The 14,692-nt window shown below is 39.5% G+C and overlaps 2 protein-coding genes and 1 long non-coding RNA gene across 3 annotated transcripts; all 3 read left to right on the top strand.

The window, feature by feature from the left end:
• Nucleotides 1-2,152: 2,152 nt before the first annotated feature.
• Nucleotides 2,153-4,625, top strand: LOC143265994 (uncharacterized). The gene is made up of 3 exons (XR_013040874.1): nucleotides 2,153-2,980; nucleotides 3,058-3,693; nucleotides 3,759-4,625. It is a non-coding gene; the product is annotated as an uncharacterized LOC143265994 (long non-coding RNA).
• Nucleotides 4,626-4,659: 34 nt separating this feature from the next.
• On the top strand, nucleotides 4,660-9,084 carry LOC100881082 (48 related 2). Its single transcript, XM_076541038.1, has 5 exons — nucleotides 4,660-5,152; nucleotides 5,280-5,646; nucleotides 7,232-7,547; nucleotides 7,705-8,388; nucleotides 8,476-9,084. Exons 3-4 carry the CDS (start codon nucleotides 7,478-7,480, stop codon nucleotides 7,872-7,874), a joined length of 240 nt encoding a protein of 79 aa, XP_076397153.1. The 5' UTR covers nucleotides 4,660-5,152; nucleotides 5,280-5,646; nucleotides 7,232-7,477; the 3' UTR covers nucleotides 7,875-8,388; nucleotides 8,476-9,084.
• A 1,374-nt stretch (nucleotides 9,085-10,458) lies between these two features.
• Nucleotides 10,459-14,588, top strand: LOC105661748 (uncharacterized). Its single transcript, XM_012280604.2, has 6 exons — nucleotides 10,459-10,766; nucleotides 10,867-11,388; nucleotides 11,593-11,851; nucleotides 11,918-12,111; nucleotides 12,298-12,595; nucleotides 12,660-14,588. Exons 3-6 carry the CDS (start codon nucleotides 11,696-11,698, stop codon nucleotides 14,220-14,222), a joined length of 2,211 nt encoding a protein of 736 aa, XP_012135994.2. The 5' UTR covers nucleotides 10,459-10,766; nucleotides 10,867-11,388; nucleotides 11,593-11,695; the 3' UTR covers nucleotides 14,223-14,588.
• The last annotated feature ends 104 nt before the right edge of the window (nucleotides 14,589-14,692 follow it).

Below are 14,692 nucleotides of genomic sequence, written 5' to 3'. Positions count from 1 at the left end.
TTTTGTAGTTCCAACTTTCGCCGCTAGATGGACGCCAATTTTTTAGTCCATGAAATGGGCTATTTTTCTATTTTCCTTAATAATTGTCCTAGCGGGCTATAATTACATTCGTTCGATTCCGTAGGCGATAAGGAACAATTTGTATATCTCAGAATTTCGGAAAAGTCCCTAGTTTTCGAGAAAATCGAGATTTTCTATTTTTGTAGTTCCAACTTTCGCCGCTAGATGGACGCCAATTTTTTAGTCCATGAAATGGGCTATTTTTCTATTTTCCTTAATAATTGTCCTAGCGGGCTATAATTACATTCGTTCGATTCCGTAGGCGATAAGGAACAATTTGTATATCTCAGAATTTCGGAAAAGTCCCTAGTTTTCGAGAAAATCGAGATTTTAGTTTTTCGTAGTTCCGCCGCTCGCCGCTAGATGGCGCCACCTGTACCGTTTTGAACCAAATTCGACAAAAATTGATTTTCTGGCTTTATTAGGCATCAAATCGCATCAAACCCTAATAGAAATTTGTTTCTAAATGCCTCAGGAACCATACTGCGTCGTCAAAGTGCCGAAATATTCATTTTTTTATTTTCCTTATATGCGTGTGCAGACCCCAATTTTTTAGGATCAGCTTTTTGGGTGATTATTCCTCCGTGGCAAGTCCGATTAAAAATTTTTTTTTTCTATGTCCATCTGGATGTACATACGCATGTGCGTGCAAAATTTGATGAGATTTGGTTGAGTGGTGCAAAAGAAAAACGCGGACAAAGAAGTTGCAAAGTCAAGTATAAGAGCTTCGATCGCCTTCGGCTCGATCGCTCAAAAATAGTTTATGCTACATACACCAGGGGCAGTGTAGATCTACACATCATGCTACCGAGTTCTGCATCGATATAAAAACATTTTAAGACTAAATTTAACTGGCGAATATTTGAAATGAATTGTTCGGAATGGCGAGTTGAAAATATGAAGGTCGCAACAAAAGACTGATGAAAATCTACCTGTTTTCATAAGAAATATGCATTGCAGCTTCAAGTAGAGCCCTGTGGTAAAGATCTTATGTTTATTTCAACAAAATACATTGTTTATTGCTATTTAATTGTATTCATTTTATATGGTTAGAGCACATGTTCCCATTTATCCCCACCTCTGTTCGTCACTGACGAATTAATTGTTCTTTCAGAACTCAGGATTTATATATTCAGTTATTTAATTAAAGCATGCAAATGAAAAATAGCGTTTGTAAAATAACGAACAATAGACTTTAGGTTATTTATTCGAAGTTCGTTAAAATGGAAAGTTTTCAAGGATACGATTCCAACGTACTGCTGTTGACGAACCTGCGTCTTTTTATCTGTATTGCGTCTCGACTGAAGTCTGGACCAGCAACGTCCTAGTATTATATACGTAGTATATATACCTGTCCCGTACAGAAGACCTTTCGCAGTATTGATCACTGCGGGAAGGAAAGGCACGTTGGGGGTGGCCGATGAACACGTGGCGGCGGTCGAACTACCAGTGAGGACTTTTGGTCCTTGCAGATGAAAAATGATAAGAAGATATGAACAAAGAAATTTTCATAAATTTTATTTTAAACCACTGAAGCTGTTCAAACAGAAGCCAATTAAATTATTAACTAGGGAAATGTTGTTACTGCTACTGACATATTGCAGTATTGATCCAGTATGGTTGAAATATAGCTTTATTGAATTTAAAAAGTTAAAACACCTTTAAAATCAGATGAAAGCTATACTGATTGAACTGGGAATCTAGATTTCTAGATAATATAAGTGTCATTTGCAATTCGTTAAAGTATCAAGAATTAAAGAAATCAAAAGCTAGCTTCTAAGATTAATTAACTTTCTTAATGTTAATTAAATGTTTACTTTAGATACATTGTTAGTAATTATACAACTTTCCCAAGTAAATGAGTATTTCTTAACACAAATTAATGATTTAAAAGCAAGTCTTCTGGTTGAATGACATTAATATTTATAACAGCAATATAATTTATCTGTAGAGAGTGTACTATTTACACATATCTAGAGATCAGAATTCTCTTTTAACCTAAAAATTTGTTCATACTGAAAACTAATTCTGAGATACACATAAGTAAACATTGTTTAAATCTATTCTTCATTACTTGTATGTAATCAAAGAAATGAAGTCTCTAACACGACACATTTCAGGTATCCATCGTTTGAGAAGTATTTCTCGCGAGCAGTGCCGTGCGTATATGGTTGATTACACGGTTCACAGAAGACGATATCGAAGGAGGCGGAGGTTGGGCTCGAAAAAGAGACACGAAGGGAGAGACGCGGAGAACGCAATCAGAGGGGTTGATAATGCGAGGAAGCCGATAGGAACCGACCCAAGAGCAGCGTAATAGTGTTGGTATATAAGGCACGAGCAGTGAACGTCTGCTTCTGACAGCCCATTACCACTGTACAAACGCGGGCACAGAGCTTTCGGAGGATGGCGAAGTCTCTCCTCCCTTGCGTCCTCGTCCCATCCCTTCCTGCGGCTGTTTTCCTCCTCCGGCCTCATCCACTCGTACAACTTGCTCTTCCTGCGGAAAGATGGAGGAAACCACCTTGAACTACACCAAGTTTTCGCTATGATTTCGTCGTACACGAGAACTGCGTGCCTTCGCCGTTATGTCGCGTTTTGTTAGCATCCCGATTGTAATCAAGCCTCCAAGCTTTTGGAATTAAACGGGATCGCTTTAGCTTTAGTACACTTTTGCAAAGCTTAAGAGACTTCTCGTTCCTTTTCCAAGTGAGCTAGAATTTTTTGGGGAATGAGTCTGTTATGGGAGATTAATTTTTAGATACTTCAAAAGAGGTACAGGACATTCCACAGTTATATTCAAACTGACCGGCATGTTAAATAGATAAAATTAAGTAGAAAATGTTATATACATATTTTTAAATAAGACCATAAATGAATTGTGATGTGGTACAGCTTTTGGGGAGCTTAATCATATGAGGTTGGTAGTATCTTCAACTTAACACAAGATGTAAGGAAAATCTTATGACGCATACTAAATTTTCTTACTAATTGCAGAACTAACTTTGTGGCTCCCCTGGACAATCCCGAAAATAAATTTTCTTGAATGATTGGTTGGTCTGACAGAAGAAAGATAATTATTTTACCGGTGTATTATAAATCAATTTGAACAGTCTATAAAATAATCGTTCATAAGAAATGGAATCCGTCCGGAATCAATTTTGCGCATATCCTCGACGAAAGAGGAGGGTTGTCTAGTGGTTTTTCCAGGGTGGCGTCAAGACCACGCCTGCCACCTCGAATAAGCCACGCCCGTGCAGCGAGCCAACCCCCGTAGGGTGTCTCGAGGGCCGAAGGGCTAATAATTCACGTCACGAGCACACCCCACCATAAAGAGTCAGCTACAGCCGCGGCTCCTCGTATATTCCACATCAGCGTTGCCGTATGAACGTTATCCAGCTACGGTTACTGTTAATTACCGATCATCTTCCGTAATTAATTGCCTTTGCGTTAGAGAAGAGGCTTCTCGATCGACATGACCGCTTCCGGTGGCTGCTGACTATCGATCGACCAAGTTTGGTGCACGTTACCGGGAACGTGCAAATGATTTTAACTAGAGTACGAGCATGATTGGAACATTGAGCTGAGTCGGTACCCTGAGAGAAATAGTCATTGCTTCTACTTTGACAGATTGTAAGAATTGTTGTACTTTATGTTGAGGGTAATTATGTAATTGTTTGAGGTATTTTATTTTACAGAGCTTTTGTACTTCATATTTAAGACAAAGATGTCAAGATAGAAATAGGAAACTGGAGGTAGAAGAACAATTGATGTACAAAACAGAAGGCTGTTGAAAAATCCCATCATTTAATAGAGCTGTTTAAACTCTGGAAATCGATATCATCTTTTGTCATTTATTATCTCGTCGGAAACAAGATCGAACGATAGCGTATAAAGTGATATAATTGACTAAACTGACAATTATGTAACGTATTGATTCATTTACACTCGGACGTTCCATCATTTGGTAATTCACCGTCGCCATGAAAGCAAATTACATTTCAAGAATTTATACCTCAATAATTGCAGAATAATTAAAACCATGAAATACTTGCTTTATTCTGTGGCAATGAGCTGCAATACTTTCGTCACAAGATTTTAACAAAACTGTCAATGTTGAACTACTCATATTAATTTTCTAATTTGTCTAATTGAAGCATATAAACTTTATGATGATACAATTGAACCTAAAGATCTAAATCAGCATCGTTGTTTCAGATAATTTGACGATCGAGTATGAAGCTTCCTAGTGAAACCCACGTTAAAGTTCACAAAAGATTGCTGCAGAGATTAGACGTATAAAAAAAGAAGAATGCTCGACTTTGTCGCTGGTGGTCGGTAGTTTGCCCCTAAAATTAGCCACAGTGACATATTGAAGAGTGCGTTGAAGCGGGCGGGTCATGGTGCCCCATCCAAAGCTCCCCCTGCTATTAGGCACAAAAGCGGTGCCCTGGGAAAATCAACTGACGCGTAACTAAACGGTGTATCATTAATTCCAACACGTATGTTTATATCGGCTGCGTTAAGCAGCATTGCACGGCCAATTTTCTGTGACAATCACAACTTCGCACGCTCTCCTTTTTTTACAGGCTTCTGCTATTCGTCCCACGACTGCTGTTAGTAGCTTCTTTTGGTACCTGAACTATCCAACGTCAATATTAACTTTAAAAGTAATTAATGAATACAAAATATGAACGAGAAGATTAAATGAAATCAATTACTGGCAGGTACATGATCAGTAAAAGTTCATGGTAATCTCTGGTTATCAACTTCTGTCAGTTTTTTCACCCCTGGGAATTTCACCTTACGCGAGAGCGTTTTCCCGTTGAAGCTGTCGAGCAGAAACGTCGATTCCTCGGCTCGGATTATCGGCGTTCACCTTCGGCGATGGAAGGCCGTTGATTGGCACAAAAGGTATCCGTTCGTCGCGACTGAGAGTGTTGGTAAAAAAGGAAAATGAGCGGGTGTTAGACAGAAGATAGAAGTGAAAGACAGAAGAAATGGTTATTGAAAACAGAGAGATGGATGTTCGTGTTCGATCGAATTCAAAAAAGGAAGAGGAAATAAACGGAGTGAAAACTATTCTCTTCACGTTAGTTTTATTTTATACAAGCAACTGGTATCTACAAAGTAATAGATGATATAATTGGTACAGAACATTTTTTATACTATCAATATAATTAACTAATTTTACTAAAATAAATCTTCCACTTGTACAGATCTTCCTGAATCCTCAAGTACCCCATGCAGTGCAGGAAACTTAACAAATTCCAAGTGAAGAATGCTGAAGATGTCAATGTCAGCTGAATGGAAAAGTTTACGTTGATAAATGCTAACCATATCCTCTGAACTTTGGAATTGAAGGCAGTCGAAGACCTACACGCTTCATCGCACTCCTGACCATCACGACCGTGGTCCTTGGCCGACGCAAACAGGCTTTGGGCCACCAAGCCTATTTGGTACACGTGTCCTTGCACGTTGAATCTCGACGATCCTCCCCCTTTGGGGCAAAGTAGAGACCGAGCTCGCGACAAAAGCTTGCACGCTTCGCCACGTGGCCGCCGGTGGGACGACTTCAGGGCACCAGTAAGTGCCAGAAAGCAAGGGGGATACAGAAGTCTTCTGTTACTCTTCTGGACCTCCTCTCTATTACCTCCTCACTGTGTGGCTCACGAGAAATCTCTTTAAATACCTCATCTTCAGTTGAAATATTTATCAACTAATTTTCACATTCATGCACAAACAGTTGTTTCTGTTTTGAGGTACTGAATTCATTCAGTAACTGCATACTGTTATTGTTTTACTGAATGGCTCACTAGGAATTGTGTCTTTCTTTTGTTAAGTCTATCTTGAAAATGTTTGTTTCTTTTGCTTTATCTTCTCACATTCTCTGTCTTCTTCATTTCTTCTTTCCTCTGCTGGCACACGATCCCACGTCCCTATGCGTTCTCTTTGTCTACGGCTTCTCTGTTCCACCCAACTCTCTTTTCAGCGTCAGCCCGTCGATTGGCCACAATTCAGTGTCGTGTCATTGCACACAGTTTGTGGCGGTGAACGTCAATTGCATTGCTCCGCATATTTCATTTCCTAGCTGGTTCACGACCTATCGCCACCTAAAGGGATTTTAACGATTATCTTTGAGAAGCAAAAATTAGTTTGAATATCTCACAATTATAAATAATAATCATTTTTTATTTAAAATAGGAATGACAATGTATTGTCAAAATAAAACAGGTCCTAATCTCATAAGCAATTTTGTGACGGATACGTCAGGATTATCCTGCATCCCCTTACGTATCACGTTCCTCGATTTCTCAAATATCATCCACTGTGTATCAAAGCTACATCAGGTGAATGCAATAAAATAATCAAATGCAAATACTTTTCAATTCCATGATGCTCCTTGCAATCGTATCACTCACACAATTTAATTTATTCCAGATGTTTTTGGGATCATTGTCACGAAGAATTACAACAGACAAGAACAAAATTGTGGAGTTTACATTTCCCAAACCGCAGTTCAAACATATTCGTGGTTCAGAAGGCGCCTAGAACCGCTTCCTCGTCAGCGTATTTGACCAATAAATAATTTAGCAAACAAATTGATCCCCAGGGACTATAAACAGATACTTAGAGGCACGCGTTTCACTGCACGTACCAGGCAGAGAATATATTGACCCATGTTCACTGTACACTGGTCAGTTGACCAGTTGGCCAATAGATAATCGAGCAAGCATGGGACCCCTACTGTGAGAACCGAAGTGGGGCCCGCGGCGTGAAATCTCTATTATCGTGGGGTTGGAATGGTACCCCGTTGTTCCCTGCAGTTTGTAGATGTGTTCTGGACGAACTGGTGCTGACAGGGTGTCCCTTCTGCTCCTCATCCCTCGAAAATAATGTAATCGCGAATTAAATGTTTGCTCGGCTATCCGCGATCCCTCGGCATTTCTTGTATAAACTCCTGTGCTTAGTAGGTGGGGCTCACAATTTCAGATGTTTTGTTTTTTAAACTTTTTCACGGTACTTTCATTATCACAAATTTAAAAAATTGTAAATGTAGGAATTCAGAACTGTGGACTTAGATATTTATGTATAATATTTTAGTAATATTGTACCGCTAAAGAAAGACATCTATTAATTTATTAAATGTTGCTGTATTTTGTTCGCACAGAATTCACGGATGAACGAGGCTGGAAAAAATCGTAGATGCTTGAACCAGATTTTGGTTGGCCAACATTCTCCCCCTTCTCTACTCGGCTACGTGACAAATTGAGATAAATAATTGTTTGCGGGGACACACAATGCTCTCTTGAAATTTGTCACGATCCTCGAAACGGCACGCTCCGGAACGTTTGCGGAGTGATACTCGTAAAACCGACACTCGAGCCGCATCTGGTTCCCATTTTACTACTACAAAATGATACCCCAAGATTTTATCAATATCTACCATAGATGTGCCTATTACACTCATCTGATAATTCATCAAGGTACACATCCTTCAGTAAGCAACAATCACTCTGTCTTCAATTGTATTAGGTTACAATATTATGTTAGTACAGTATTGCATTAGTGCAGTATTGCAGTCACTTCAATTACAGCATAAAATTTTTGCAAACAAATATGATTAATATTTTCTATTTGTAGGGACTAAACCATCAAGGAAAGCCTCAATAAGCAACACGACTCCAATCTCGTCGGATAATATCAAAATATGCAAATTGAACGTGAAATCCAGAGAGGTTCTCTATCTGAATCGTGTTCTCATACGTTCCAGGGCTAATCCCAATTATATGCGTATTGGTAGACGACAATAGTAATTCCCTTCAGCAACCACCGATGAGGAGTAGACACACTCGTTTTCCAATGGTTGGTGCGACAAAACTTTGCCGGTCGCCTAGGTACAACCCTAGCGAACCACCATTGTGATCGTATTAACACCTTGCATAATTGCATCGCCACCGACGCCGCCGCGTTTCTCATTGTCCGTTAAACGCGTCTCATTTGAATATTGGCCCATTCAGATCTCTATTTCTCGCTGATAAAGGGGAAGCTCTGTCCGCGGTTGCTTCATACCGATCGATCCACTCTTTCTCAGGCTGTCAGCTTTCCCTGAGCACCGTTTAAGCTAATGTTGTTAAAAGCTTCGGCGGTCAAACTCAGTGCTTATTAACGAAATCAAATCTTTGCTGCCCTTAAGTGTTACTATTTTGTAATTCTGTCATTTTTATAAAAAATGATAATGTGTTTTGCATTTGAACTACGCGTTTAAATTGATAAAAAGAAATGGTAAATGCTGATGGGGGTAGTTAATATATTAACAGTCTTGAAGTAAGTAAGCTATCTGGACAAAAATGTTACCCGCCCCCATAAAATGTTCAAGCATCCCGACATAATTCCTGGGCCTCGAATTTTCAGGTTTAAGGAGCGTCCATTCGGTAGGAAACGAGTTCTCGTCGCGAAAAGGATTGTTCTTCCTCGTCTCTCGTTGGTTCGTCTACTAGTAAACGTCCTCCTCCTCCCGAACCATGTCAGAGGGTTGGAAAACGATGGAAATAAAATTTCAGCCAGGCAGTAACAATGAACCACAGGACCGCCGAGGCTGAGGTTCTGGTTATTAACCGATTCGCCAATCGCTGGAAGCTGTGATAGACGGTTGCACCCCTAGAACAGTCGCTATTGGACGCGGTCTCCGCCCAGGGGTTGTATCGATCATCCCCTTCGCTCCGCTATATAAACCAGTCTCCCCAGGGACTCTGCCGATAGTCTGACTCCTGGTTATCCCGTGGACATTTCTTAATTTTGCTGTTCATCCGCGTGAAGTGTTCCCGAAGGACTTAGATTACCCCTGAACTAGCAGACAATTCTGTCAAGTAACAAGTGAATGTTCAGAATCTCCAGGATTTTGGATCTTCAGGTTCTTTGAAGTTCCATAGGAATTGGATAAGTTTATTCTTTAGTAGATTGACTCTAGGGGTTGCAAGTGTAGTGATTAATGAGCTGGTGAGGTAAAGAGAAGCGGAATGGCGAGTCATTCTACGTACGAATACGAGGACAGAGGTCAGAGGATGCGACATAGGGTCGGTACCACTTCTAGAGCCGCTGACTCGACCGTGGCCTGTACAAGGTGAAGATCTTTCTGACTAACTTTAGAGAGATGAACATTATAACAATCTACTCCAACATTGTACAAAGTATATTATCTTTCGGTGAACCTTCAAAAGTACTAAGGAAGAAAGTTGACCATTATCTTCATTTAGAATTTGCGCTTATAATCTGAACTTCAGGCACTGTAGGTTGAATGATGTTTGTAAAATAATTTTATCAATTGCAGTAGTCAGTATTACGTGGGGCCCAGCAGCGACATCAGCGAAGAAGATCTCGTAGAACTGCCTTCTTGCGTTTACGCCGGGAGATCCAACCAGCACGTCGCACACACGTCTTCTCATACTCATTCTCCTCTCCATTACCACATGCCAGTTTCTACACCTGGTAATCACATTGATACAATTGTTCCTTTTAACTCATTTCATTTAAATCCCCAGAGTATTTAATTACACTGTGTATTCTAGATCACAATGATACAGAGTTAAACGGTGTAGAAGAGGGCTATTATCCAAATGGTAGCCCCTACAGAATCCAGCGACACGCTGCCAACATCAGGGAAAGGAAACGTATGCTGAGGTGAGGAAATGTTCACAGTAATTTGATACATCAGTCTCAAATTATAAGACAGAGTTAATAAATAAGTCGAAGGAATTCAATGAGCGGATAAAACAGGTTGTCAGTGTGATTACGATTTTTAGCAGCATCAACTCGGCTTTCGACGAGCTGAGAGTTCATGTACCAACGTTCCCCTACGAGAAGAGGCTATCAAAAATCGACACTCTACGCCTGGCAATAGCCTACATCGCTCTTCTTCGAGAGGTGCTGGCAGCTAGACTTGACCCACTGACTTACGTCGAGAGGTGCCTTAGAGGAGAGATAAACGGGGAACGTGCTGAATGGAACACCAGTGGTAAGAATCCTTCAAGTTTTCCTAATAAAATCCTAAACTGTTTAGAATTCTCCTAGAATCTTTCCAGGTTGCACTTAGGATCTCCTTAGACATTCAAAAACTGCTTAGAATTTTTCTACACCCCTTAATTTTTCTTTAGAATTAATTTAAATTACACTAAGTTCTGTTTAGAACTTCTACAAGCTTCTCTTAGCTTTTGTTTAATATCTAGGCTGCCCCTAGCACTCAGCATTGGCTCCTTTCTGAACCTAGATTTATAGATTATGTTTCTTCCTTAGATCTGACGGCACGTTTGTCATGGATAAATTGGGAGAACCTGGGTGTAAACCCGAATCGGCGATCAGTTTTGACTACGCTGGCTCTAACCACGGACAATATGAATTAAGAGAAACACCGAGGATAACCGCAGACAAATCTTTCTTTTCTTTTTTGTAAATAAATATTCAGTCAAATAGAGTGCCAAAAGGAGGTTATACATAAATGTGTATATTTCAGTTTTAGTCTCCATGTGCAATACGAGCGATGATGTTATATTTCGTACTTCTATATATAAATATAAATATATATATGTATTATACATACACGTAAAAGGGAATAGCTATTATAGTTTTAGTATTTTGTTTGGAATAAAATCAACGCTCGTGAAGAGCTACGACGGGATTCTTTGTTTCATTCAACCAACCCTCTTCTGGTACTTGAAAATTTTTTAGTTACAGCATGTATTGTTTGTAGAATTCTTTAGAAATTGTTTTGCTCTTTATTTCTTTCATTTTGTAATTTATTTTCAGTAGAGTTTGAAACAGGAAATGTGTAAATCAATGTATCGATGAGGTTTACATTTTTGAAACGATCTTCAGGAGATGCATGCGATACTCAATTGTATATACAATGACGTACATCTGCGAAGTCCTCGAGGATCTAACACGTGGCCAAAGGACAGATTTCTTTCGAACGTCGGAGACTACGCACGGATAGTGTTACACGCATTTACAGTTTTAACCGTAGTTATAAGATTTGTGAAATACCAGCAGAAAACTTTAGAATGTAACATTCTGAAGGTCGGCAGTGCATAATTAACATCCGGTGTCATAAGTGTCATTGAACTCGAATCAAAATTGCTAGATGACACTATTGTTCCCTTTCACTTTATCCGACTGAGGAAACAAAAGCATGGGACGTGTGGTTATATTTTCATGCAACATTCAGGAGACAAAAACAGTTTCAATTTGTCAACAAGTGTTTTACGAACGACATGAGGAAGGAGATATTTGTATTGGAAGATAATATGTGTTTTTACTGAGCAGTCTAAAAAAGTATGTCAACATAAATACGTTTACGTATTTAACCCTACAATAGTAATGCAATAACAGTGTCAGCAGTAATTCATACACATATATCTTATTTTATTAAATAAATATTCTCTATTGATATTATATTAAATTCTATCCAAAAGTGCATAGATAATTGGTATCAATTTTAACATGTTATTATTGTGTGCAAAAATCTTGTTATTCTAGGGTTAATTCTACGTATTCTCGGAATCAGTGCATTACACTGTCAAATGAAATAAACTGAAGGTATTGCAAGGTTATTAACGTTCGAAATTACGTGCAACACAAAATGGATAACCCGAAACAAATGTTGCAACGACAAAATTGTATTTCTAACGGTAAGGAGGACGATGACGTGAGCGTGATTGCTATAATAGAAAAAGAAGACGATCGTTCATCGCGACAGCAATCCGAAAGACCCAGTGAGAAACAAGAACGACCGGAGGTGAGTGAAACATCTAAAATGACATTACAAGAATAACATGATCTAAAATCAGTAACGATCGAACAGGAAACTGTCGCGGAGGAATATAGGAACTTGGAACTTTTACCGAAACTGCCTCTCGGTAGGTTTAATATCAAGCAGGATAAAAAGTATAAAGACGACAGTGATTACGTGCGTGATTCCACGGAAACGAGCAGTGGCGGTTCATCTTCCGGTAGTGGCGTTGCTAAAGTGAGGAGAGTTCGAACCGTAAGGAAAACGTAGGTCTTCTAATACTCTCGTTATATTGCCATTTCGATCGAATGTTTGTGTATGCTAATAGTGACGAATCTGCGTATTAATGGCGATGCTATATACCGCCAAGCGTTGCATAAAATATTTAACACAAATATTTTATTACATAAAATAATTAAATATTGCATGTAAAATTTTTTTTCCTTTTGCAGCCGCAGCGCAGCAGAAGTAAGAAGAAATCCAGTACGCGCGAAGAAGAAGGACCCCGACAAAAATTTCCCGCGATTAAGACAGCGGTTACTTTCCGCGAAAAGGAAGGAGATGCTTTTCGACCCAGAGCCCAGTAAACGAGGCAAATCTTCCACAAAGCCGTACATGAACACGAGGTCCGTCACGAGAAAAATGTACAACGTAGGAGCGACTTATCAAGCGCCCACCATGAAGGATGCTCTGGAATGGAAGGAATGGCCTGTGCATGGAATGCACGAGAGACCAGTCTTCCATCCACAGGCAAGATTTTCAGTTTGCTGTACCTTGAATAAAACTTATATATTAATGAAGCTTGAACTTTTAGCTTGGTCTGGCTGCTGAATATTTGGGACGGTATTTTACGAGCTTCGACGGACTTTCCTATTGCGAAATTATAGATCGGCCGGAAGTGGAGGTAGTGTCTGTCGATCCCCTACGCGATTCTCTTCCTTCGTTCTACGAGAAAAGAAGAGGCAAAATTAAGACCAAAAGCTCCACGAATGTTAAACCAAAGAATTCTTCAGAGAAGAAAAAATCGTTTGAGAATTGTATGCACGAAAGTTTTCATTGTGTTCTCGGTTACTGCTCGCAAGTAATGACTCCTACTTATAAGAACACCGTGGAGGAAAAGCTGGATATGCTGAATGAAAACAAAACGTGTACTATCGTCAAAGAAACACAGCAGCCTGCAAGCGCTGTTGAAAACAGTCCTATAAGCAAGTCACCAAATAATTCTAAAGAGAATATACAGAAATCTCAAGAAAGTAAAGCTGCGGATAGTTACACAGCAGTTGTGATACCACAGAACGTTAAGAACTTCAATCAGATTCCAAAAACGCAACTGTTTCCAGCGCACAAAGTCTACCTTGCTAATACACAAAAGTCTATTGCCTTCAGTAACGTGAGAACGCTTCAGGGAGGACAAATGAAGATTCAAGAGGTTATACGACCTAGCAAGAATCCTTTCATATTAGTCAATACAGATACCAAAGATACGCGGTTTCTAAAATCTGCATCAAGCAACGTGAAACCAGCAGATACACAGGTTCTTGAAGAAAATTTGGGCGAGTTATCATCGATATACAAACACTTCGACCTCAGCGAACAGATGTCCTCGAAGAAGACTCCACCGAAACGCGAGAAGAAGGTAGAATTCGCCATGACCAGATACCTGCTGAACACTGCAAAGCAAACCAAGATTCAAATACCAAATGTTGGCGAAGGGAATTTGTATTGCGAGGTGCCTAAAAAGGGTCAAGGACAAGGTGTGAACAAGACTTGTTACACTAACGAAGCTTCAGAGATTGCAAAGATCCTCTCTGAGTACAATAAGAACACTGCTAAAAAGTCAGCCCCAGAGAACACTCCTTTCTGTTCTGTGAAGAACATCAGAGTCAATGAACTTTGTAACAAAGATGAGAACACGAACCAAAACTCCCCGGAAAGAAATAGAAATATTTCGTTTCCTCAGGGAAAGTGGAGGCGGTTCCACTTGACTATGGGAAAGCCAAAGGACTTGAAAAGTAACGCGACTGACCAAAGATTTTTATCGGGTATTCAAAACAGACAGTCGCTCTTCAGAATCAATCCGACAGGCTTGGATTCCACGCCGGGGAGAATGATCGAAGTGTCGAAGCACGTGGAGACGCTTCAGCGAAACCAGACTACAACGAATGCTGAGAAGAAAGAGAGCACGTCTACGGTGAATGACGATGCTGATTCGACCGGGACCAAGGCGCAGTACCTGCAGGACTTGCTTGAAGACACAGCCATGTTATACTGTGCAGCCACTGGCACACATCAGGACGATCTAGCTACTTATATTGACACTTTGGATGCTGTGCAGAGTGTGCAATGGTTGGACACTTGCAAGAATCCGAGTAGATAAGTAATAGTGCGGTTAGAAGACAGAATATGTTCTTTGAAGTTTATTATATTTGCAATCGATGTTGAATAGATTCTTTTGCGTAATTAGTTTTTTATAATTATCGAACTTTATAACTTAGTTACATCAGGCATAACTAAGGTTGAACTTTCAGATAGTAAAGTTTGCCGGAAGAGTGTTGGTTATGCCTGAGTTAAATCATTAGAAATATTTCAGAAAGCAAAAATTCTTTGTTCGTTTATTAACAAAGACTTCAGGTAATAATATAAACATTGTATATTAATTAAGTTTTGTCGCTCGTTTACTAATGTAACGTGAAGGGTCAAGTTCATACTTGATCAAATATTAAAATAATGTCTTAATCTTTAATCTGAAGTTTATCTTAATTTAAGCTACTCGAATTTATAGATAGTATTACAATTTTGTGCTCGACGATTCTTGTTAACTCTTTACCCTCCAATTGTGCGCTTAAA

The sequence above is a fragment of the Megachile rotundata genome, chromosome 16 (genome assembly GCF_050947335.1).
Source record: "Megachile rotundata isolate GNS110a chromosome 16, iyMegRotu1, whole genome shotgun sequence".
NCBI lineage: Eukaryota > Metazoa > Arthropoda > Insecta > Hymenoptera > Megachilidae > Megachile > Megachile rotundata.
Note: the sequence above shows the minus strand (reverse complement) of the source record. Positions and strands in the feature narration are given on the sequence as shown.